At 38.8% G+C, this 23,974-nt stretch overlaps 4 protein-coding genes and 1 non-coding gene across 7 annotated transcripts; 3 read left to right on the top strand and 2 right to left on the bottom strand.

Moving 5' to 3' along the window:
• The first annotated feature begins 655 nt into the window (after positions 1 to 655).
• Positions 656 to 6,233, top strand: LOC135642702 (BTB/POZ domain-containing protein At3g50780-like). Of its 2 annotated transcripts, none has more exons than XM_065159067.1 (3): positions 656 to 1,040; positions 1,545 to 2,374; positions 4,979 to 6,233. In XM_065159067.1, exons 2-3 carry the CDS (start codon positions 1,721 to 1,723, stop codon positions 5,909 to 5,911), a joined length of 1,587 nt encoding a protein of 528 aa, XP_065015139.1. In that variant the 5' UTR covers positions 656 to 1,040; positions 1,545 to 1,720; the 3' UTR covers positions 5,912 to 6,233. The 2 variants fall into 2 exon arrangements, with proteins under 2 accessions (XP_065015139.1, XP_065015138.1); XM_065159066.1 differs by having other exon boundaries at positions 1,519 to 2,374.
• Positions 6,234 to 14,628: 8,395 nt separating this feature from the next.
• LOC135643751 (pistil-specific extensin-like protein) lies at positions 14,629 to 15,072 on the top strand. Its single transcript, XM_065161089.1, has one exon. It carries the CDS (start codon positions 14,629 to 14,631, stop codon positions 15,070 to 15,072), a length of 444 nt encoding a protein of 147 aa, XP_065017161.1.
• Positions 15,073 to 18,749: 3,677 nt separating this feature from the next.
• Positions 18,750 to 19,403, top strand: LOC103990317 (ocs element-binding factor 1). Its single transcript, XM_009409405.3, has one exon. It carries the CDS (start codon positions 18,784 to 18,786, stop codon positions 19,234 to 19,236), a length of 453 nt encoding a protein of 150 aa, XP_009407680.1. The 5' UTR covers positions 18,750 to 18,783; the 3' UTR covers positions 19,237 to 19,403.
• A 283-nt stretch (positions 19,404 to 19,686) lies between these two features.
• LOC135586438 (transcription factor RAX3-like) lies at positions 19,687 to 20,937 on the bottom strand. Of its 2 annotated transcripts, none has more exons than XM_065158484.1 (3): positions 20,707 to 20,937; positions 20,492 to 20,621; positions 19,687 to 20,412 (listed from the first exon to the last, which is right to left on the bottom strand). In XM_065158484.1, exons 1-3 carry the CDS (start codon positions 20,840 to 20,842, stop codon positions 19,950 to 19,952), a joined length of 729 nt encoding a protein of 242 aa, XP_065014556.1. In that variant the 5' UTR covers positions 20,843 to 20,937; the 3' UTR covers positions 19,687 to 19,949. The 2 variants fall into 2 exon arrangements, with proteins under 2 accessions (XP_065014556.1, XP_065014557.1); XM_065158485.1 differs by having other exon boundaries at positions 20,492 to 20,625; positions 20,707 to 20,911.
• A 2,933-nt stretch (positions 20,938 to 23,870) lies between these two features.
• TRNAQ-CUG (transfer RNA glutamine (anticodon CUG)) lies at positions 23,871 to 23,942 on the bottom strand. Its single transcript has one exon. It is a non-coding gene; the product is annotated as a tRNA-Gln (tRNA).
• Positions 23,943 to 23,974: the final 32 nt, after the last annotated feature.

Raw genomic sequence — 23,974 nt, 5'->3', positions numbered from 1 at the left:
AACTTGGTTAGATCTTAGATAACATTAATGTGGATTGTATCTTCAGACAAGAAATCTACTTAGATTTAGTACAAGTCACAGCTAATGATCTAAGCTGGTAATAGAAAAGAAATGGAAACAGTGAGTCCAAGCAAAGATGAGAGAGAACAAATTACCATTATTTAATCTACATGAACACAGCATTCCTTGAGACCAAAGCCAGCACTGCCTCCAGGATCCAACCAAGCAGATCCTGAATGCTTTCCCCAAGGTATCTTCATCTCTGACTCCATCACTCTCCCCATGTGCCTGCACCTCCTCATGCCACTAACATCCTGCTAATTAACTAAACATACGCAGCCACATAATTGAATGAGAGAATCCAATTCTCTTGCACTCCCCTTCTTGCAGCAGCAACTGCGATTTGTGGCCCCAGGAACTGTGCATGCCTTTCCTATTGTGGTTGCTTCTAAACTGGTCGAGAATCAGGACAGTAAAGCGCGAAGTTGGGGGTGTAAACCAGCCTCTGCTAATTTGGTCCCCAGACCCAACTCCGAGCAACAAGCTGTGGACCAGAGACGAAAATGCCAGCTCCCCCTGTTTCGAACGACTTTAGATCTCTTTTAGCTTCCAATCTCTTCTTTGTTGTTGAAAGCGGGATATCAGTGAATAATCAAAACATTTCCAAGGCAACTCTTGATCTTCTTGGTTTACATCAAGTCCCCACCTAAAGCCTCCACTACTCTTCCATTTCTTAATTCAGACTCTCACCACAAGCCTATTTTTCTGAGAATAATATACAAGTTAGAGAGAGAGAGAGAGAGAGAGAGAGGAGTTGATGGGTTGGAATAAATTGGAGGCAAAAAGTGGTGACATTCTTATCTGCTAAAGCTAAAGATCTCATCTTTTGTAGCACTCGAATCGGAGGGAAATGATCTGAGTGACCCATCCCTGTTCATGCTCGACACCGGAGCTCGCTTCCATCATTGGGATCCCAGAACAGCCCGGGAGGGGGGGAAGAAATGTAGGAGGTTGGTGGAAGAAATTGAGGCTTTCAAGGCGTAAGTACACCCATCAGATTTCTTGGTGTTTTCAATGAATGCTTTAGTTGCTTCATGGCCTTCTCTTTTTTCCTTCATGTGTGTCGATCTTTCTTTCTTTCTTTTTGATGTTTCTTCAGTTTGTCTCAAGAACTATTTCTTAGTTGCTGTAAAGATCGGGTATTTCTCCTTCTCAAAGAAAATAAAAGCAGAAAGTTCGAATCTTTCATTCTTGAAGAGGAACTAGAATCAGATTGCCTAGTTCTGGGTTCTTGTTCTGTTTTTGAGATCTAATTTGTTTTTCCTGATGCTTTCTATCTTTTCTTTTTGTGTGTTGTGTTAAGTTTCATGACATCTCCCTACAATTTCATTTACATTTTTGTGGTTGAAGAATATTTGTACTTCTTAATTTGTGTAGAACAAAAGACGCACTTTTGTTTTACCAAAACTTGAATCATCAAATTCTGATTTTTTTTTTCTTCTTTCGTTTTGATTACAGGTTTAAATAGGATGCTGTTTTTGCAGGAGTGACAACTGTTCTTGCTGCAACAAATTACAGGTTTCTGATGTTACCAGTTATGTAGTTGATGCACACCTTGAGACGATGCTTTCTTCTCCTGAAGATTATTGACCCTCTCCTGAACCCTGCATCAATAGCAGCCTTGTCCACAACTCTCCTTTGTGTTCTTTACACTACATAAATGGCAGATCTTAGAGTTGGGAGGACTGAGCAGGGACAGACAAAGATCCGAAATGTTCCCATTGCAGTAACCCCAGAAGGGTTCTGGTGCTGCCCCTCTCCTGCTGTTCTTCAAAAGACCCTCAAAAATCACAATCACCAAAGCAAGAGTAGAGTTTCATCTCCACTGCCGTCAAAGACTTTGCCCGTTCAGAGAGCTGCAACTCCCCCGGTGGATAGGAGATCACATGGAACCTCACCAGGGACTAAGGTTGTTTCTGATGAACAAAGATGTCCAACTGACAATGCTGCTGCTTCCGTAAGTCCAACAAAGGCACCTGAGAGGCCGCTAGAGAGGCCACCAAAGCCATGTCCTGATACCCCGCAACGCAAGATATCCGTGGGCTTTGGTCAACCTGACACCAGCGATTTGAAAGTCGTTTTGTTTGGTAAGGAAGGAATCTATGTGAGGATGAGTGTTCATAGGAACATTCTTGCAGAACATAGCAGCTTCTTTGCAGATAAGTTCTCCAGGCAGTCTCCTGTACCATGTGTTGAAATAGTAGACTGTGAAGATGTGGAGATCTATGTTGAGACCGTGGGATTGATGTACTGCAAAGAACCGAAACACAGATTGATCAAGCAATGTGTTCCTCGTGTACTACGGATTCTCAAGGTTCGTTTAGGCTTGGTGTTAGAATTTTTTTTATGTATCATTTTCTTGATCCGACCTTTGTTGTCTGCATTGACATTTAACGATATCTGCAAACAATTAGATATGTGGCACAATGACCTTGCTGAATGAATGAAAATGCAATTATAACTGTGTGATTATAAAGGTTGCCTTCATTAACATATAAAAGGTTCCTTCCTTGCTCCCTTTCTGTTGACTTAAGTTGAAGCTCATGTACATTAAGAAACCTAAGCAGATCGAATATGTGATGACCTTTTATTTGATCGTAAGGCTACAACAACAAAGGTGCAAAGAAAGAGTATACATGAAGCAGTTCTGTTACAACTATTCAAGAACTGAGATGTTGTACAATGGAAAAAATGGCCACAAAATAGGAAGTTTACATTATATTAATCTTTCCCAGGAAGAAAACATGGCATGCATCAATAGCTTGATCGAGAATACAAGAACCACTCCGAAAGTAGAAGGATGGGAACTCTTAGAGGGGATATCTTAGCTTTACATATGATTTTATTTAATAGAATTTTTTATCAAATTTAAGACTACAAGTATGTTATGACAAGAATAAACAGTTGTATAATGATATTTGGCTTCAATCCAATCTGAAAATGGATTAAGACCAATATCATCCAACCCACTCTAAGCTCTAGGCAGCGGGATAAAGGAGCCTGATTATAACACATAGGTCCTTGATAATTGAGCCTGAATTAAGCTGCCATGGTGACCGATAGTCCATATCGAAGTTCACCCTTGAATCAGCTTTGAGGGAAACAGAATATTCTGTGGCTTATCATCACCATGCAAGTTGTGAAGGTGGTTTATGAATGGCTGCTTCATCAATGAATTAGTGTGATGTCTGTCATAGAAAAATTGTTATGTTTTTTTTATCTTGTTAATATAAATCTAATTTTCTGATAATCAATTTAGACAGATGAGGGAATAGAAGAGGCCTAGAAAAGGTAAATCGGGTATTTTAGCAGCAATTGTTTGTTCTTTTTTATTTTTGCTCCACTAAGAAGAGTTAAATTTTCAGGGTGAATTTTACATTACAAATACTTGTCTTTTGTCACATATACTTTTGCTACCACTTTGGAGTAGAAATGGATTAGATATTACGAAGCCACATATCGGATCACTTCTGATCAACAGATATGAGTTCAGATTCAGATCTTCCAACTAGACTGAACCATGTGTTTGTACAAAGAAATGGATTCGAAGCAGGTGTAAGGTGGAATACAGTTTAGGAAAGATAATGTGGCTTATATATATCTTTCTATTTTTCATATTTATTATAAGTGGTTATTTCTAGGTGCTTCTAGAGTTCTATTTTCATCTTTATCAGTGACTTGACATGATGAATTTGGCGAGGTCACCTCAGAGATTGGGGTTCTAATAAAATAAATATGAGTCTAAAATTAGAAAAAGTTGTTTCATATTAGTTCTTATTATTTTTTTCTGTGATCGATTTAAGGTATTTTTCTAGGTCCTATTATGAGATGTGTTGCGGCTAAGGAATTATGTTTCCAATAGAGTTTGATATAAAGATTTTTATCCAAGAACAATTGATTGTACAGTGCTCTAAATGTCTCTTTACATGTAGCCTTTTTGTATTATTTTTCTTTCAGAAGAATACATGGAATATTTATTCCTATTCATAGAGTATTGCAATTCTTTACTCCATAAGCAAAAGTGTCATACGAGGGCTCAGCTCCTCTCCAAAATGATGTAGAGGATAATATCAGCCATGGGTCTAGGCACAAATCTTAAATGTGCCAGTCACGTTGCCAAAGGCATCTCAAATTGTGCTAGATGCAGGGTGCACCTTGAATGGAAATATTGTCCAATTCATATAATTGTTATTTGATTGTTGTAATTGATTTTCAGTTGAATGAAATTTAGAATTTAGACAACCAGGAGATTTTGATATCTTGTTCTATATTTGCCTCTTTCTTCTGATTGTTGTTTATCAATGAACATCTTACAGCATGCCTGAGACTTTCATCAATGCAGCACTAATGGAGAGTCCATATACACAGCCTAATCGTCAGGTCTGATCATGGCACCAAGCCTCACCCTATGAATTCAATGAGTTGCAAACAAAATTAAAACACTAACTCAAACCTGTCAACGATATTTCTTGGATAGGAAACACAAAAAAAAGTAAATTAAAGAAATGGTAGATGATAAACTTATTGTAATTTGGAAAGTACATTAATTTTTATGCTAACATTGGTGATTCCAAAGTCTAGGTAATTCAATATTTGGATATCAAGACATGCCGGTTGTAGGTTACATGCAGAATTTGGTTCAAAATACACATCCATATCCAAAAGATTTAGAAGCAATGTTAGGAATATGAATAAGATATGACAAAAACATACATTTGTATAATATTTTTCTTCATTTTGATATGAAAATGGATTCAGACCATGAGAAAACAATGGTAATTTGATAGATATTGGTTCCATCTACTAGTTATTTTTTTATTACTGCAATTTTCATGTCCGTACTCTTACTTATTCTATAACATCCATTAGTATGATTGAGACGTTGCTTCTTCATATAAATAGAATTGATTGTTCACAGGTTGCTGAATCACTTGGCTTCCACGAATGCATAAAGTCCTGCTTGGACTATTTGGAAGCAGTCCCTTGGGTTGCTGACGAAGAAGAAAAGGTGGTGTCCTCTGTCAAACATCTCCAGAGCTTTGGTGCCAGCCCTATATTGAAGCGAGTGGCTTCAGATATATCAAACCCACCAAATGATACACTTGCTCACATAATGCAACTAGTTCTCAAAAGCAACGAGGACAGAGGTCGGAGAGAGATGAAAGCATTGGTGCTGAAGCTTCTTAAGGAAAACAATGTTGGGACAAATGGTTCTGTTAACATACGCATTGAATTATTTTACGGTTCCTGCAGGACTTGCATGGAATCACTGTTACATCTGTTCAGACAAGTATCCGAACCTGGTCTCTCAGATACTTCTATAGACAGTAAAGATCCTGTGATGCGGCAGATAGCTCTTGAGGCAGACAATCTCATTTGGTTACTTGAGATTTTGATTGATAGGCATGCTGCAGATGAATTTGCGACAACATGGGCTAGCCAGCATGAGCTTGCAGAGTTGCACTCGAAGCTGCCGATCATGTCACGCCACCTAGTCAGCTGTATCACTTCTAGGCTTTTTGTTGGTATTGGAAGAGGAGAGATGCTTCCATCAAGGGAAACCAGGCAGCTACTGTTACAAATTTGGTTACAGCCACTAATTGATGACTACACCTGGTTACAACATGGTTGCAGATCTTTCGATCGGACGGTCGTCGAGGAAGGAATTGGGCAGACTATTTTGACACTCCCCTTAGAAGACCAGCAGAGCATTCTTCTTTCTTGGTTGGGGAGATTCTTGAAGGTCGGTGACAACTGCCCCAATCTCCAGAGAGCCTTTGAAGTTTGGTGGAGGAGAACTTTCATAAGGCCCTATGCTGAACAGCAGGGAACAAATGTGATGTCTGATTGAAGCTAACATTTAGACTTGTAGTTGGACTTGAAGAAAGTGACTGCCTTCTAGTTGGATGAATTATGATTGAATGAAAAAGTGGCACACTGCCTTGGAAGATTGGAGATGTGAAATCAGGTTTGTTTTAGGTTGAGTTGCATGGAGAAGTTTGAATGTGACATATATTCAGCTGATGAAATGGCATTTCTCACTTGTGAGGAATTCATAGGTATACTGAAGCTGATTTTAGCTGCAAAACTCATCACATTCTCTGAATATTAACTGCCACTATGCTTTCAGTGTATAATTCTACATATGTGCATTAGATGACTATCTTATAAAGTTCATGTTTATTTCAACCTCATTTATTCTCTGCTCTCACTGGATGTATAACTCCAAGCCATTGATGAGGATCCACAGTAGCTTTTGTGATCTTGTCTGGTAATTATTATTTTCAGAACTTCTCCACCTATTATTTTCAAATCACTTTTTTTTTTAGTGACTGAACAATTCTACAAATTGAGAACAAGAGATGAATGACAGATACAGCTGTTCAACAATGGTATCTGAGCAGCAGATAATAATCTACATGCCTGGTTTCCTTGGAATTAAGAAACACAATCTTTAGTTCTACTCATCCAACCATTACTTTGAACACAAAATCATTCGCTAACCTTTTTACCAGAATCTTAGACAGAGGAAACTAGTCATAAACTATAAAGAAAATTGTACATATTCATCTCAATGACTCGATAAATCATACCTCATTTCTTATTCTTCTATTATTATCATTATTACTGCTCTTCTTTCTTCATTTCTTTTACTTAATCTGAAATTAATATCCAAGTAATTACTTGCAGTTCTAACTTATTTTGCGTTTTGATACCGAAAAATTGCTATTAATCTCTGCCAGAGCCTCTCAAATCGATTTTTATTTTCTATCCTACAATTCCATCAGCTACATTCTAACCCAACTTATTGCCCTTTATCCCTTCGAAATCTCATTCACTCACTTTGTCCTACATCACAATGGCATCAAGCTCCAATTCTGTATCCTGTCCGCACTCTTCTCCTTCCTAGCTGCCAGTTTCCCACAATGCTCCAAATTGGTGTGCTTTCTATTTCTTGTTCTCATTCTTCTAACAACTCTATAAATCCGCACGAATATGCCACGCTTAATCTTGAGTCTCTCAAGGCATGAAAGCTGAGCTGCGGGAACAATCACATCGATAGCAGCAGAGAACGTTATGTTCTTGAATACTAAACCACCAGACGCTCAAGAATGAATCGCTTGCACATTTTTGCATGTGAATGATGGAATCATATAATCATAAACATAATTATGATTTTACACTACTTACACATACGGTGAAGATCCATTTTTTATTAAAGAATTACAATGTTTTAGTCAATATAAGAAATATAAAAATAAGAGAGATGACAATCGTATTAAATTAAATATATAATATGTTCATCTTAAAAAATATAATAATTCTGATTTATTTGTTTTAAAAATTTATTTTTTCTCTTTATTCTTGATTAATAAATTTTGGATTTGATTTTTTTTAATTTTTCATGATTAAGTAGATGTTGACATGTGATCGACTTATTACATGCATATTATATATCTGGAGATTCTAGATTTAGCACAATCGATCATCGAAAGTGGTAAACAATCTTACGAGGGCATTTGAGTATCGATAGAGGATCATCCGCTTTCGGTATCATGAGAGGAATGTCTCGTATATTCTCGCTTAGACAAATCTCTAGCCAAAGTCATTCGAATTGAGAGAGAATAAGTTTTCCGAGAGAATCCGATTAGAGCGAGACTCGAGTAGATTTCGTATGGGCCTAACAACACCATGCTCGATATAGATATACAGTAACTGAAGGTAGATAGATCCAATAGATTAGATTCCCTTGTACCGTCTAAGGACTATGACGTAGTGGTCTAGTACGTTCATAGTCAATGAGTTGAGTAAATTATCATAAGATGATAATTCACTTAATCAGAAGGAGTTCTGAGTTAGAAGGAGTTTTGATATGTGCAACTCATGACCAGCTCGACATTCGGCCTAGAGGGCCACGCACATATGGTGGATGTCGCGACGAGTAGATGATTGAATATGAGATATCTAATGATCCCTTGTTTTATTAGATATCCGATAAACCCTTATTTTATTGGATCTTTTGGGTGAGACCCAATAAGAGCAAATCATGATTATTGGATAGAGATCTATTAATCTGAGGCTTATGGTAATTGGATAGAGATCTAGTACCCACTAGGAAATGATTCATTAAGGTTAAATTAATAGGAACCTCTATAAATAAGAGAAGGAGTAAAGAGTCATCGACTAGATCCTTTTTAGTCACCTCCTCCTATTCTTCTCCTTAGCCATTAGTCCGTTGGTGGTGCGTCTGGACAAAAAAGAAGGGGCCAACCCTTCTTTGCCTATTGCTGCGAGGTGGTGCACTACAAAGGGAGGTGCATCATTGCATCATCTGTTATGTGGATTACCAATGTAGAGGAGGACATCTGACTTTCTTTATCCATAGACTTGGATCTACATTTTCAGGGATATACGATCTCCCCTAGGTGAGAACGTCTCACGAATCTTACGTGGTTTTTGATTTATTGAGTTTTTCACTCCCAATCATCACACGACATTCCTATATCATTCTTTTGGGAAATTAGTTTTGTGTTTTGTTTTTCCATTATGCATGTGATGTCTTCCCAAGTTTCTCAACAAAATCAAAACCAAATAACATATTTTCATAAGCGAAGAGTGTTAATAAATAAATATAAATATAAAATAGATCTAAAATACTTTTATGATTTAAAATATTTTATTTTAAAATATGACTCTAATACCTATTGTAAGTATGGAAACCATGATTATGCTATTATGTAAAAAAAAACTTTAATATCAGAAATTAAAATAAAATAATAATAGATCAAATTTATAATATGTATTTTTCGATATTGCTTATAAAAACTATAGTAATGCCGATTTACAAGAAGAACTAGACTCGTCTTGATTCTTCATAGGACTGATATAAGTGATGGACCATGGACAAAGGCGAGATGAGAAAAGGTATATAATCTCTCCATGGTTAATTCATGTGACTAAGGAGATATGAGAGAAAATATGTAATCTCTAAATAATGTCATGTATCGATGTTGAGTCCAAGGTTCAATCTATTTATAAGTGATAGTAGAGAGTCTAGAAAAAATAATTAGGAGAATCACTATTATTTCTTAAGAAATTCTACCATAAATATATATATTTTTTATTGGCCAATAACCATGATCAGATCCAATCATATCTATATTATATTTTTTTCAAATTAGATATATCTATAATACATCTTATTCAAAAGAAGAACTTAATTTATTGATCTATTTTAATATTTTAATCTTTTTTAGGGTCCAAATGAAAAAAGAAACATTACAATCATACTAAATTAAATATATAATATGTTCACTTAAAAAAAGATAATAATTCTGATTTATTTTAAAAAAAATATAATTTTCCTTTATTCTTGATTAATAAATTTTAATCATGAATCTTCAGTCCTTGTCCTTGATGAATTTGATTTTTTTTTCTTTTGCATGATTGAGTAGATGTTGACATGTGATGACTTATTATGCGCATAATATTTTTAAACTAATTAATTTTATTTTTTAATCATCGTTGAGTAGATGTTGACATGTGACAGCTTATTAAATGCAAGTTATGTCTAAATCAATTAATTTTATTTTATTAATAAATCAATTAAATTAGTGACAATGACGGTGGAGTGGTAACAGCATCCCAGTAGTAGAAGCTGCGTTCGATACCGGCCGTGGGGATGATAGAGTTTCGAGAGAGTCATCGAGACAACTCGATCTATCATTTGCATTTAAGCTCAAAGGCAACAAGTTATGTACTGAAAGATGTAGCAAATCTGATTCGAAACATCGATTAATCCAAGCAAACGTGCCATCTCCTCTAAGAAGAACACAAATCAAAGTGAAACCTATCAACGCAACGCTGCCACCCTCCTCTTTGGATAACTCCGGCTCCTCGGAAGCAGGTAGTCCGAGCCAAGCTTCACGTCGTCCTCGAACTCGCAAGGCCGGTCCTCGTCGATCCTCCCGATGGCCATGCTTTGGCTCCTCGGCGTCACCGTCGGCTGCGGCAACGCCCATTTGAGTTCTTCGACCATGCGGGACACCGAATTCGCCCGTATGAGATCCCGCAAGTCGTCGTCGCCGCCGCTCGTCCTCGGCAGCGGCGCGGCCTTTTGGTACCCGAGCGCGCCGCCATGCTGCACCCCGTCGGCGCAGCTGGTCATGCAAAGCACGTAGCAGTCGCATGCGCGGCTCAGCATGCGGACCGGCGCCTTCAGCCACCGGCGGAGCCTGCTGCCGCTGCTGCTGTTCCTATCGCTCATAATGATTGATTCCAAGGCGAGCGTGAGAGCAAGAAGAAGGGAGTGGAGGCAGGAAAGGTTGGTCTCACGTACAAGGAATAGCGGTGAGATAGAGAGAGCAGATAGGTTGGAGGCTGCTCACGTCAACTTAGGTAGACATAAAAGACATGTTTGGTGAGGACTTGTGAAACCGACGACCATTTCTTTGTGAGAAGGTTCACCGCACACACAGAGATGGTGGATAAGAACAGACATGGTGGACATATATAGAAGAACAATGGCATGGCAAATTGGAGACAGAAAGGCGAGGCAACTCCTCTTGTATAATACCATGGAAACTAACATGGATGTGTTTTGGTAGGATCACAAAGTCTTCTCTACGTACTTCATGGAGATAACTTGTGTGGTGGGATACGCTATCGTTGAGGAACAGGTCTTGCATGATAGATTAATCTCAATCGTGCCGTCTAAATGTTTTCATGGGGAAAAGGTCAATGGCCAGTGGAGAAATGTTACAAGAACAAGAGAGGATAGGATAATTAATTTAATAGTTTAATGATACTTAGGTTGATGAGATTCAATGTGATATTAAATTAGAGGTGATAGTACTTGTAGTTGAATGGTTTATCATTTGTGGTAAGACCTAAATGATTATTTGGAGTTAACAGTCCAATTTAGATATTTTTGTTAGAAAGGGAAAAAAATACATATAATAATTTAATACCCCTCAGGAGAGATTGTGCAGAGAGCTGCCATGAACTTTTACCTCCTTGCAAGATTTCAACTACAGTTTGCCATGGCTAATAGATTTTTGCTAGGCTCAACAGAGACCCTATCCAATAATTCTTGATTTTTTTATTGTTTTGATACTTTTATTCGTCATTTACCTCAAGTTACTTTTGATCATTGCTCTCTTTTGATCAACTTTGATTGTCTCTCCTAATCATATTAGACAAAAATATTTCAAATTTAAACTTTACTAGTTACAATATGACATTCATAAGTACTCTTGAATCGTCCGAACTATTTCTTCAAATCTAGTATTAGTTATCTCAAAAATATTCTCAAATTATAATTTTGGAACAAAAAAAGAATATTGGTCCTCCTTCCACCTCTAATCTTACTTCGATCGGATCCTTACACAATATAATAGATCGATTACACTCGATAATAGATCCATATTATTCAAAATCAACAAGATTGTGACTAGGGACAAAAATATCACATATTTTCATAACATCTCTTAGGTGAGTTTGGAAACCAAAATTTCTTTTAATAGTGATATATCAGTCGTTTTTAATTTGTATACAAATTACAATTTCGAATTAAATGGATACTACTTTTCTGCGACATCGGTCATTATTCTTTTCGATTTGTGTAGCTACATAACACATTTATGATAATATTAACATATATTGTGTTGCATTGATCATCAAATTAGTATACCTAGTACACAAAAAAAGAAAAAAGAGTTGGCTTTAATTTGGATTTTTTTTTGGATTTGTATGATGAATATACCCACAATCTCCTGAACCCCCTCCTTTTTTTTTCGTTTTTTGTTTGGGAGCTTTCACCCATATCCATTGACTTTGTGGTTGATGGGGAAGATTGGATTCTAGAAGCGTGATTTAAGATCGTTTTATCCATTTGTCGTGTGGTTGATGGGGATGATCGGATTCTAGAAGCTTGATTTAGGATCGTTTTATCCATTTGCCGTGTGGTTGATGGGAAAGATTGGATTCTAGAAGCTTGATTTAGGATCGTTTAATGAATGGAGTAAAGACAGATAGATTTGTGATGGAATGCGACGATTCTTGTCCACGTTCCTAAACGACAACTTAATAGTCAATGTGAATGATTGTACTTCTTTACCTTACTCTCTTGCCACCATTATGTTAACAAACAAATGTCAATAATTATAATTCGATTATTCTTTATTGTTTTCTTCAAACATTGATCTTAGCATTAGAGAAATCTTATTGGAGATTTTTTTAATCTTATTTTATCTTTCTTTTCTTTTATATTTTGAATAGGAATTTATGCAAAGAAAAATATGGTTTTTATAGAAAAATCAAGAACTTTTAATTTTTAATGGCCATCATAACATCACAATTTATGATTTTCTTTCTTACTTTTAATTGATCTATCGAATACGGCAATCTGCAATGATGAAAGGGATTTTTAGATTAGATATACTATATGTAAATGAGACTATTTTAATGGGTAAAAAAGCCTCTTACTTTTGTTTTTCTTCAATTAATGCCCATTTTTAATTTATTATAGTAGATTCTATCTCATTTTCTAAAAGATGAAATTGCCTTAGTCTCATCCTCACTCGTATGTTCTGTTTTTTGTCGTTATCCTCGCTCATGTTTTCTCACCCTCACTATCATTCTCACCACCTCCTCGCTTATTATCAGCTTCGTGATTGGAGGCAACAAGGACAATAATGAGGGTAAGCGCGAGGATTGCAAAAGTATGTGGACAAAGATAATGATAGTCTTAATGTCATCTAATGGTGTGTTGCAATCAAGATCAATTAGCATTATCAAGTAAGAAGAACTCCGGAGTATCAAGGCCTCTTGAGGGAGGAGGGAGGAAGAATCCTTGGTTATCGTCTCATCATTGAATGTGGAAGATGAAAGATCTCTTATTTTTGTGTTCGACGATTATGACAAGGGTTTGGGAGAAAGGCCAAAGAAGGGAAGGAGTGAGCGATGCAGAGTGACAAGTGAGGGGGTTGGCAAAGTGAATATTAGTATTGTATGTGTATGTGAAAATAACGAAAAGAGCATGCAGGTAAGGATGACAACGAGGATGTACTAGAGAGATTAGTGACGAGGACATACGGGTGAATATGATGATGAAATATATAAGCAAGGACAATGAGATATATAAGTATGGACAATGGGCCATGAAAACGAGTAATAGTCGATAGGACAAAAAAGTCGGGAATAATTTATATCTTTTAAGAAATAAATAAGTGTTATTAGGTAAAAGTAAAAATAAGTGAATTTTTTGGAAAAAAATTTTAACTTTAATTTTGATATGAAACCAAGTAGTAAATACTTTTGCATTAAGGAAAAAAATAATTTTGAATATTCTGCAAGTTTCTCAGGGACGTCTTGATGTCTTAATTTATCATTGAGAAATTATATATATTTATTTATATACTTCTCATGATGTCTCCTCGAAGATGTCATAATGATTAAGGTTTATTATATGCAGTTATAAGGTGTGCAGCAGAGATATGGTAATATACACATTTCTTTTATATAATTTTGTTAAAAAAAATTGAGACAAAATTATTATTAATTGTAGAGGATATTTGTCTTTTTTGCCATCGGCCTATCCACATTTAATGCCATCCCCCATGTTTTATCGGATGCTCTGATACAACGTGAACACTGAGGGAACTCTACAAAACCATGGACGAAAGCATCATCCATCGTATTCATGCACCCATTCACGTTTAACATCATTTCCATGTAGAAATAGCATTTGAACGATGATGTCTCATTTCCATTATGTCATCTTCTAACTTTGAGATTCTTGCATGTATGCACACCAACAATGTTTTATTTTTATTTTCTATTTAAAAGATGGAAAAGGTACTCTCGAATAACATAAACAAAAAGGTAATACATTAGATATAAATTTGTCTAATTCAAATTATATTATCGATGTACAATAAGTAATAACGATTTTTCTTCTTCTTCTGTAAATAGAGAAAATAAAAATAACTCGTCTCAAGTAGGATGAAGAACTTAATTAAAGAGAATTTAATCGTCTTCCCTTCGGTATAGTTAGTTCATTTTCTATAAGTTATATTAGAAATAAAAGAGAAAAATATAAAAAAAATAACAAAGGTTATATTTATATTTTGATTTGATTTGATGAATTTTTTTTATGATATTCTTGGTTAATAGGATGAATTTTTAAGATCTCAATTAAGGTTATAATATTTTATGAAGAATGAATTTGATTTTGATTTTTTACATTTTTTTACCTTTTTATAGATATTAATATGTGATAACTTATGGACTTATGATAAATTAAATTGTTAACTTATCAATTATCTTCATGTCTTCGTATCCTAAAAAACAGTATTCAACGTTGCCTACTTGGTTTGACCATTAATTCACCCTTATTCCACGTGGTAGTCTAACAAGCCGCCACGCTGACGTGACTCGGTCAACATCAACGAAAGCGTGCAGCTGGTGACGTACAGATGCCGCCGACTTCTACCGTTGACCTCTGCATGAGTCCAATTTAACCGGCACCTGGAACCATTTAGCAGAGAACAACGTGTTCGTTCATCCATGGATCACAGCTATTCTCAATCCCTGCAAGCAGCGCCACCAGCTCCAGCCTCGCAAGGGAGGGCGCCTCCATACCAGGCCGCGATCCACGCGGTGCAAAAGCCACAGGGGAAGCCGTGGAGGAGGCCCGACCAGCCTCCGCCGCCGCCCAGGGTGTACCGGGTTGATCCCCGGGACTTCCGCCAGCTGGTGCAGAGGCTGACGGGCGCGCCCCGATCGGTGCCTCCGCCGCGTCCACTAAACGTGGTGGCCTTGCCGCCGTTCACGCAGCGGCGTGTTGTTGGTGGCGGTCCAGACGCCGCTGTTTCCATCAACCAGTCTCCTGCAGGGTTCCTGGGGATACTGCCTCCTCGTCCACTGTACTCGAGCTTGCGGCCTTTCCCACTTCTTGGCCCTGCGGATCCAAGGGGGAGCATGGAGCAGCTAATCCACTCTGATCTCTAGTATAGCACGGACTCCTTTTCTCTGTGTCGAGCCTTTGAGCAGCAGTGAATTAGCTGCTGTGTTACATACTGTGGATGCAATGAGGCAGAATAACTTTAGCAGCATCTCACCACCAATAATTTCTATCTTCCATCCAAAATAATTGTCAACATAGCTTGGTAGTCTTTGATAACCTCAAATCTTCCATGATAGTGTATTGATGCAGGTAAAATTAGCATGCAATCAATATGATGGTGCTACTTTTCATCACAGACTATAGCTGGATATTGGTAGTATCGATCATCTTAAGTTTCAATAAATGCCTAAGGTTGGTTTTGCACCCATCTGGTTTTGTTTTTTGGCACCTATATGCTTACTGTCTCCACTCCTCTTCTTGTTTTATATATTGATATAAATATGAATGCTAAGTATAAGAGAAATCAAGTGCATAAACAGGAAAGTATAATCCTGCCTGGAATTCTTTTACCAGGAGATTTGGATTTTGGACAAGCAAGGAGTTGATACCTAATCACCTCAACTCGACTGTTAATTCAGAATTCTTATCGAGAAACTAAAATGATAGTTAAGGTTTGACTTTAAGTGTTTATGATTGTGTTACTGCATGTAAGAAATCAAGTGATTCATGGGATTTGCACTTCATTTGAGCATCAAGTGGTACTCATGGGATTTAAGAACAATGAGATACAGTGCTTTCAGACGATTCGATGGATAAAGGCTGAAGCTTTGGTGATGGCTTTGTCACGACGTTCCTTTGGCCACTTGACTTTATGTGAACAGCCGAATAGGTTCAGAATTGTACAAGATTCATGTTATCTAACATCTACTTCAGCTACTTAGTCCTTGTAATTGAATTGTGGAGTTCCCTGAAGATGTTAGCTAATGTATAATACTTCACATATACTCATTATCTTACAAGTAATTATCTCTATGCGACCCCGAAAACAAGCAAGAAATTAGAAGAAAATAAGATGATAACTGTGTAAGGTATCCATAACACAAACCTTTTTTTCTTTTTTGTTATGGAATAAAAGGACAAGCATTATTGCAGCAACAAAAGGATCAGTATCATTCCAAGTCTACAATCAATGGTGCTCTATAGATGTAATCTGTGTGGGAAGTCAGAGACCTGTTCACGAAGCACTATCCTCTCACATCCTTCTACTCTCTCAGGCATCTCGCTCTCAACATCCTAATATAACCACAAAGAGCATTCAAAGAAAAACTAAGTGTGCAAGAAAGGGCACCTCAAATATCAGCTTTTTTTGGATCCACAGGTCCAGTCCTGCTTTCATTGGTGTGGGGAAGAAAGAGAAGAGCTATGAGGAACAGTGTGATCCTCAGGGACATTGTGATTGCTTAGGAATAGATTGGAAAACAAGAAGGGGGTTTCAGAAGGGATTCATTCGAAGAAAGAGACCCCAGTGTCATGGGAACTGGAGCCTGAGTATGAATTAACATGACTGTTTACCAGAATAATTTATAGCGTGGACTATGAGTTAAGTCCTCTCCTGTATAGTTTACTCTGATCGAAATGAATGTGCACTTCTGTCATGGTTAGGAGTATCCTATGACCATATTTTATGGTTCTCTAGATGTACCATGTACTAGTAATACTCATAAGATTAATGCCTATGTTGTCTTAGGCTAAACCCACCACATAAGATGCAATGAATTGGGTCATGAAGTAATTGCTATTGAACAGATCCCTTGTTTGTCCTTCATTAAGTATTCCTGTATCCCCATACTAGTTTACTGTGTATAATACATTAGGAATTCACTATATGTTCTGTTGTTTAGTAGAAAGGAGAACAAAAGAAAGAGTTCCCTTTCCTTGTGAAACTATCCTTGATATTAATATCAAGAACAATTTATGTTTTGTAGTTGATGAACAATGTGAAGGAGAGGTGTTGTTCTTGTCAAAAGAAGGTAACTAAATCACTTCAAATACTCTGTTGAATAAAGAACTGGAAGTGGAAGGGATGATGCACAATACCATTGGCAGAGAAGATGCATCCAATCAGGGTTCCATTTAAGCCTAATTAGTGACTCCTATCTGCATTTAACTTATCCTTGACCTCTTGCCCAGATCAAAGTAGATTGCTCCATTCCTGCACTGCAAAGAAAAGAACCGCTTAAAGACTCTCCAGCCAAGGTCGAATTCCATGCGTGATAAGTAAAAGTAAAAGCCACTCTCTTAACCTTTCCTGTTCATCTTACTCCACTGTGGTTACCAAATTCATTACCAGGCCATGACAGTGGAGAGTTCTGTATCTTCTCGACATGATTCCCTTTAGAGAAGAAAAAGTTGACAGACAATTCAAAATCTTAGTTTAGCTAAAGATACGAAGCCACTCCAAGACATTGTTCTCTTCATGACCAATTCCTTAGAATGCCATGGTGACTTTTTATATAGCCTTTATGAGAGAGGACTTGAGAACATGAGTGAAACAACAACCCATACCCACCTCTCAACTTTTCTCCATCCCCAACAGAGAGCTTTATCTCCAGTGCATTCAACAACCCACATGTCTGCTGCCTTTACAACATGGATACTGTAAAAGGATGGGGAAAGCTGTGAGCATGCACGTAGTGACAAGCTTCCCATTAACAAGCTTGGAATCCATCTGCTTACACTTTGCAGTCTTCTCCCTCTTTGTTTGCATGGATGTCAGTTGATGTTCTCTCTTTGTTTACCGTTAAAGGACACATCCTCCCAGTTAATGTTTCATGCAGTGTCTTCCTCCATCTTTTCCTGGAACGTCGGCTTCATCATGTGACTAAGAAATGGTTGGCCAATATGTTGGCAGAGAAAAGAGAGGACATGGCATCTGCTTTGGCCGGAAAGCAAGCTGTTCCTGACCACCCGAATTTTGTTCTACATCAAAGGAAAAAAAGAAAGAAGACAAAAGCAAATGGTCATGGACTCTTGGAATCTCTCCTGTTCATCTTGTGCCACCCACTGCCCATGAGATCTATACTTTTATGTGTAGCTCTCCCTTAAACCTGTAGCGGTAGCTTTACTCCCTCACACTTCAACTGATGTGAAGAACTAGGGTGGAACGTACAATCTTGTTGATGGGCCATTCTATCAAATGACCCGAACCAAAGTACACCTTGTGTTCCCTTTTGTTAGAGATATGGACAGTAAAAGGTGGAAACATCGAAGCTTCATCTTCTGCATGAAGTAGTAATCTTGTGTTCTCTGGATGTAAAATGGTGATGAATGGAAAAGCTTTGGCAAACACCATTTAGATGCCTTCCGCGATCAGTAACCGTGAACCGTCTTTACGAAAAGACACTACTGGGAGGAGAATCTACGCTTGCCCCGAGCGGCGCACGTGCCGCAGATGACAATACGAGACACGTGTAACACCCGAATCTAATCGAACCACCACCATTCCTTCGCCATTAAGAGAACACCTCATCGGCTGCCCACCCCACCCCGAATTCCCAGGAGATTCCAGCCGCCCACGATCCACCTTCCGCTACTCCTTGATTGAACCAATCAGCGGTGGTGATCTAAGGAGCGCCAGGATCTTAGGACAGATTCTTGCCGAGGTTACGCCAGCCATGTGATCATCGAGACCGAGACTGAGGGTCCCGCTGGCCCCCCCCCTTTGCCACGCCTCCTCCGTCCTTAAATGCCGCACCGCGACTCCGCCTTTCTTCCCTTTTCTCTCCCCCTCTAACCTTCCCTCCTTCGGAACCCTCATGCTGCTCCTCGACGCCGCCTTCGACGCCCTCGACCCCTCCTGGTTCGACGCCGACCCGGCCCCGTCGACTGCCGGCTCGGCCAAGCCCTCCCCCGACGAGCACAGGCGGCTCCGCCGGAAGATCTCCAACCGCGAGTCGGCCCGCCGCTGCCGGATGCGGAAGCAGCGCCACCTCGAGGAGCTCCGCGCCGAGTCGGCCCGGCTCCGGGCCCTGAACCGGGACATGGCTAGCCGGGTCGGCGACCTGTCCCACCGCTGCCTGCTATTCCGCCGGGCGAACCACCGGCTCCGGGTCGAGTCCGCGGCCCTCAGCCGGAGGCTGGACGAGCTCCGCCGGCTGGTCCTCCTACGGCAGGTGTTGATGGTGGCGGCGTCGCCCCCCGTTGCCTCTCATGGCGGGTTTGGTGGCGTGGGATGCGACCAGGCGTGGGCCGCGTCACTGATCGCGTGAACTCGGAACTCGGATATTCTCGAGGCCGGGTCCCACTCTTCTAGTGGCGGTCATTGGCGTGTGTTCTGTTGGGTGGACACGCTTTGGTGTAAATTACCAAATTTGATGATTAACGCTTAATCAGATAAATAGAATCCGCCCGATTAATAAAAAAAAATCGGCGATAAATTGAACGATGAATTGTTACTCGGCATGAGACGAGCCTCCGTCGTCTCCTCCCATCTCAAGATTCGTAAAGTTGATCCGACGACGATCGCTGTTCAAGCTTTCTTTACACGCATCCTAAAGTGGCTAATAGATCGATCATCGCTTTGTTATGGAAGATGATGAGTAAAGGCAGTGATGGGACAGGATGAGGTGACATTGAACGCCTAATTCACGTACGGTGGATTAGACAATCAACCAAACTCGTTATGCTCGTAAAAGGGATTGGAATATGCTCATTAATAGTGGCGGCTGACGTTGTTTGATCCTCCTTTTATTGCATTAGTCGCATTTAATGGTACATGACAGTCCTTTTTATCTCCTAATAGTATATTCTCCGGAAAAGGCACCTGAAATTTAAAGAACACAAACCAATCAAACTCAAAAAAAGGGTGTGGTGGGGGGCTTAATTATCAATCACATATCATAGAACGTTCGATGAATTCAACACCACCACCACCACCACCTCTATCGATCATCGTATATGCACAAGCCGCGTACGTCATTCATCACTGCATGGTAAAGATCTCTTGCCCGCCGTGCACCCAATCTGGGTACATGAAGGGGATCATCTCGTCCCAGTTCATGCTCTCCTCCTCCGGCGTGCTCGTCCCGCTGCTCTCCTCGGCCATGCCCCTGGCCTCGTAGAGGTAATCCAACCCTTGTGGTGCTGCCGAGTCGAAGCGCAGGATCTCGTCGAGCTCAGATGGGAATCCACTGGAGCTTCCTGAAGCTTCACCATGCGAATCAGCCATGCCAGGCGAAGCTGATCGATGGGCTTCCGATGGAGGTAGTTGCACCAGGATTCCATTCTCTCGGATCTTGACTTCTTGCTGCGGCGCCGTGGCTCTGCGTGCCTGTCGGTGATGCTTCTGCTGCTTGCCCAGGAGCTTCGTCTTCAACCTCGTGTTCCAGTAGTTCTTGATGTCGTTGTCGGTTCTCCCCGGCAACTGCGTGGCGATCAATGACCACCTGCTCCCCACCACGGCAGAACGGCGCAAATCAATCAAACTAGCTAGAATATGAGACAACAAGTGCATGAATCAGTCACCTGCTACCGATGGTCAAATATAATCTGCAGATGATCTCATCTTCTTCCTCGGAGTACTCGCCGTGCTTTAGGTTCGGCCGGAGGTAGTTCAACCACCGGAGACGGCAGCTCTTGCCGCACCGCCTGAGGCCTAGCTGACACACACCAGATAATGGTCAAGGAGAAGCAATTGAATTGGTGTTACCGATCACACACACACACACACACACACACACCAATCTTTTTCGGGAGAGAGATCCAGCTGCCGCCGATGCCATGCTGCTCGATGTAGGACTTGAGTTTAGCGTCTTCTTCGGTCGACCACAAGCCTTTCTTCACGTTAGCCTTGTCGCAGCAGGGGGCTCTTCCCATGGCGACAGTGAGGTCACCCGGCGCCTCGCCCTGCCTTCGTGTTCTTTCTCAGTTAAGGAGGAGGACTCGTGAAGGCATGATGACAGGGGAATCTATGTACTTGTACTACTAAATGGATGATGCTGCTTCTTGGACTGCCATCTCTTTCATGCATCCATCATGGACGAGAGTGAGACCCACCACCGTCCTTTGTTGCCACACCTTTCATGCGATGCACACATTAAACGCATATCTTAGATGGATGCATCTGTCAAAGAATATGTGTAAAGGGGTGCGGATTTCCGGTTCAGCTTATCTGTCATAAAAAACAAGAGAATAGTTTTGGATCAAAACTTGCAAGTGGATTATTGTGTTGAATTTTCTTCGAAACTGGTAGAAACTTCGTACTCGAAGCTTGCAGCAGACCGACAAGCTGAAAAGAAGATAAGGAAAGTATATTAGAATTTTGTGGTCATTAATAGAAACTGTGTAATAATGAGTACAAGTGATTGTAGTTAGAGTCAATATATTAAGTTAACATAGTCAAAATGAACGTATATTAGTACAGGCATTACTAACCTCTCATGATTTTTCTATCTTACATGTAAATATTTTCAATAGTCATAAAATAGTACTATTATTATCGACTTGGGTAGGATTTTGTTTATAATTTAGTTTTATAGATTTTCACAAACAATTGCTAGAGAGATAGAGTGAAATTAAGATTTTGATAGACAATCAATCTCTACTTGATTTTGATAGGCAAATAATTTTTGTTTTTATTTTTTTTGAAAATAGTAAGCGACGAGGACGGGATTCGAATCGAAGATCCTACGATGAATTATCATAGTCTTCACTAGCTAGGCTAGTTGAAAGCTTCAAATAGCCGATCTTTGTTGAGAAGCTGCACATTTGATGAATTAATAACTTAGTGAAGCAAAATTAATTGGAACATCTCGCATAAATTACTAGTATAAGTCATTGTAGTTAGAGTCAATATATTAGGTCATTATAGTCAAAGAGAACATATATTAATTCGATTCAAAATTTTAAGTCATGTGTCAAGCCTAATATATATAATCTGATTCTTTCGATCATCAACGATACGAGACTAACCTCAGATGATATCTTTATCTAACACATAAATGTTTTCATAGTCATAGAATAATATTATTCCTACCAACTTGGGTACACATTCTGTTGCCTAGGATTTTTTTTGTAAATTAGTTTTATAGATTTCCCTAAATAATTTTTATTTATGTGAAAGGTAAGTAACGAAAATAAAATTCGATTCTAAGACCTTCGAGAAATTGTAATAGCAGCCAAACTAGCTGACAGCTTCAAATAATTATTTTTTATTGAGAAGCTGCACATAAGACTTTTCTATGCATCCATGTTGTTGTACATTAAAAAGATTATTGTGAACCATAATTGTGTTGATTGAAATCAATGCGTGAGAATAATTCTCATCAAATGGGTCCCAAAGTAAAAGTAGGCGAGAAGTTTCAAGCTCACCAATTTGGACTTGTTATCGAGAGAAGGAAATTCTTCAGTGAAGTTTCATGTGAAGTTTCTTGGATCAACTGATGTGATGGTGACAGAGAGGCTCAAAGGTTGAAGTAGATGATGCAAGGAAAGACATAATAGCTGTGCAGAGAGAGAGAGAGAGAGATGTGTCAAAACTTGCTTTGTGGAACTTTTGACTCTGATTGAGTTGATAGGTTCATGCATCGTCCTATTAAATGGTTGTTTGAGATCTCAGTTAGCAAAGTAATGGACTGCAATTGGTGGAAATGCCATCAGGTCAAAGAAAATGATGATATGAGAGATAGAATCACGACTACATTTGGATAGATCGTTCTTCAAGTAAGTCTATTGTAGTTGTGGATAATGTTTAACATATAGTTGACAAACACCAGATCATGGGTTCAGTGATTCGTTTGATGATGCAATCGCACGAGTACTGTTCGAGGGAAATGATTTGGGTCGAGTCCTTAACCAATTCACACCCAACATCCATACTTAGAAGGCGACAATGGAATTTTGTAGGATATATACAAAACTATGTTAGGGACATAATTGAGGAAGATCTCTCTACGATTAAATTAAAAGTTAGAGGATTCGAGAAATAAGAATGCATATTAAAGATAAATAATTCATGATCATTTAAGTAAGACATGTGAAACCTTTTTATAAGAAATTCGAGTAATCAAAAGAGTTTAGTGAGATATTAATTTGTGGATGATCGTATTTAATCACTAATCATTGTTGAAGGGCATGCACATAGTAGTTAAATATGATAGTTACCCTATGAACCTCTCTATGTTGGCATCTTGGTTAACTAACATATAACAAGTCAATGTTGATGTTGAAGAATAGTTTGATTGATAGTATCAAACTAGTGGATACAAAAAGTGTGTTGTTCATATTTTACAACTCCATTAATTTCGTATGTTCTCTAATGTTGTAGATCCTATCTTATGACATTCTCGTCAATATAAGATCTAAAAAGGATTAAAATACAAGGAACTAGAAATACACCTTGTGACTGGAGTCACCTGGGAGTAAGAAGAAGCCCAACGACATCGCTAAAGATGATAGGTAGCAAGTAAGACATGGAAGCTTTAGCTTAGTTGTGTAAGAAATCTCTACTCTTTGGCTTTTAGCTTAGTTTGAAAGGAACTCAGTTTGGACGAAAAAGAAAATAGTTTACTATACATACAGCTTAAACTTTTTGGCAAAAGTACATAATATCTCACATCATATTAACTTCTAATTTCTGGTAAATTACAGATCTACTTAGCCAATCCGATGTATAGTTAGTTTGTGGATTGTGTTCGGCTAGTCTCGACGTGGTCGGTGGAAAAATGAAACCTCATACCTCCTATGTTTTCATTTAATCAAAAAATCAGTTCAATGGGCTTCGATTTACTCTTTTTTTTTGTTTTTCCTTTTTTTTCTTCAAAAATAAATCTCTTATTTAGTTATAGGAGATACGGAGAATTTAGTCGACGAGAATGTCTTTCTCACCAAAAATGTAACATTAATTAGGTCCCACCGAGATTTGAACTCGGGTTACTGGATTCAGAGTCCAATGTCCTGACCACTAGACCATGGGACCAATGTGTTACAGATGGCAAAGTATTATTACTT

The sequence above is a fragment of the Musa acuminata genome, chromosome BXJ3-7, assembly GCF_036884655.1.
Source record: "Musa acuminata AAA Group cultivar baxijiao chromosome BXJ3-7, Cavendish_Baxijiao_AAA, whole genome shotgun sequence".
NCBI lineage: Eukaryota > Viridiplantae > Streptophyta > Magnoliopsida > Zingiberales > Musaceae > Musa > Musa acuminata.
This window is presented reverse-complemented; position numbering and strand designations above follow the sequence as displayed.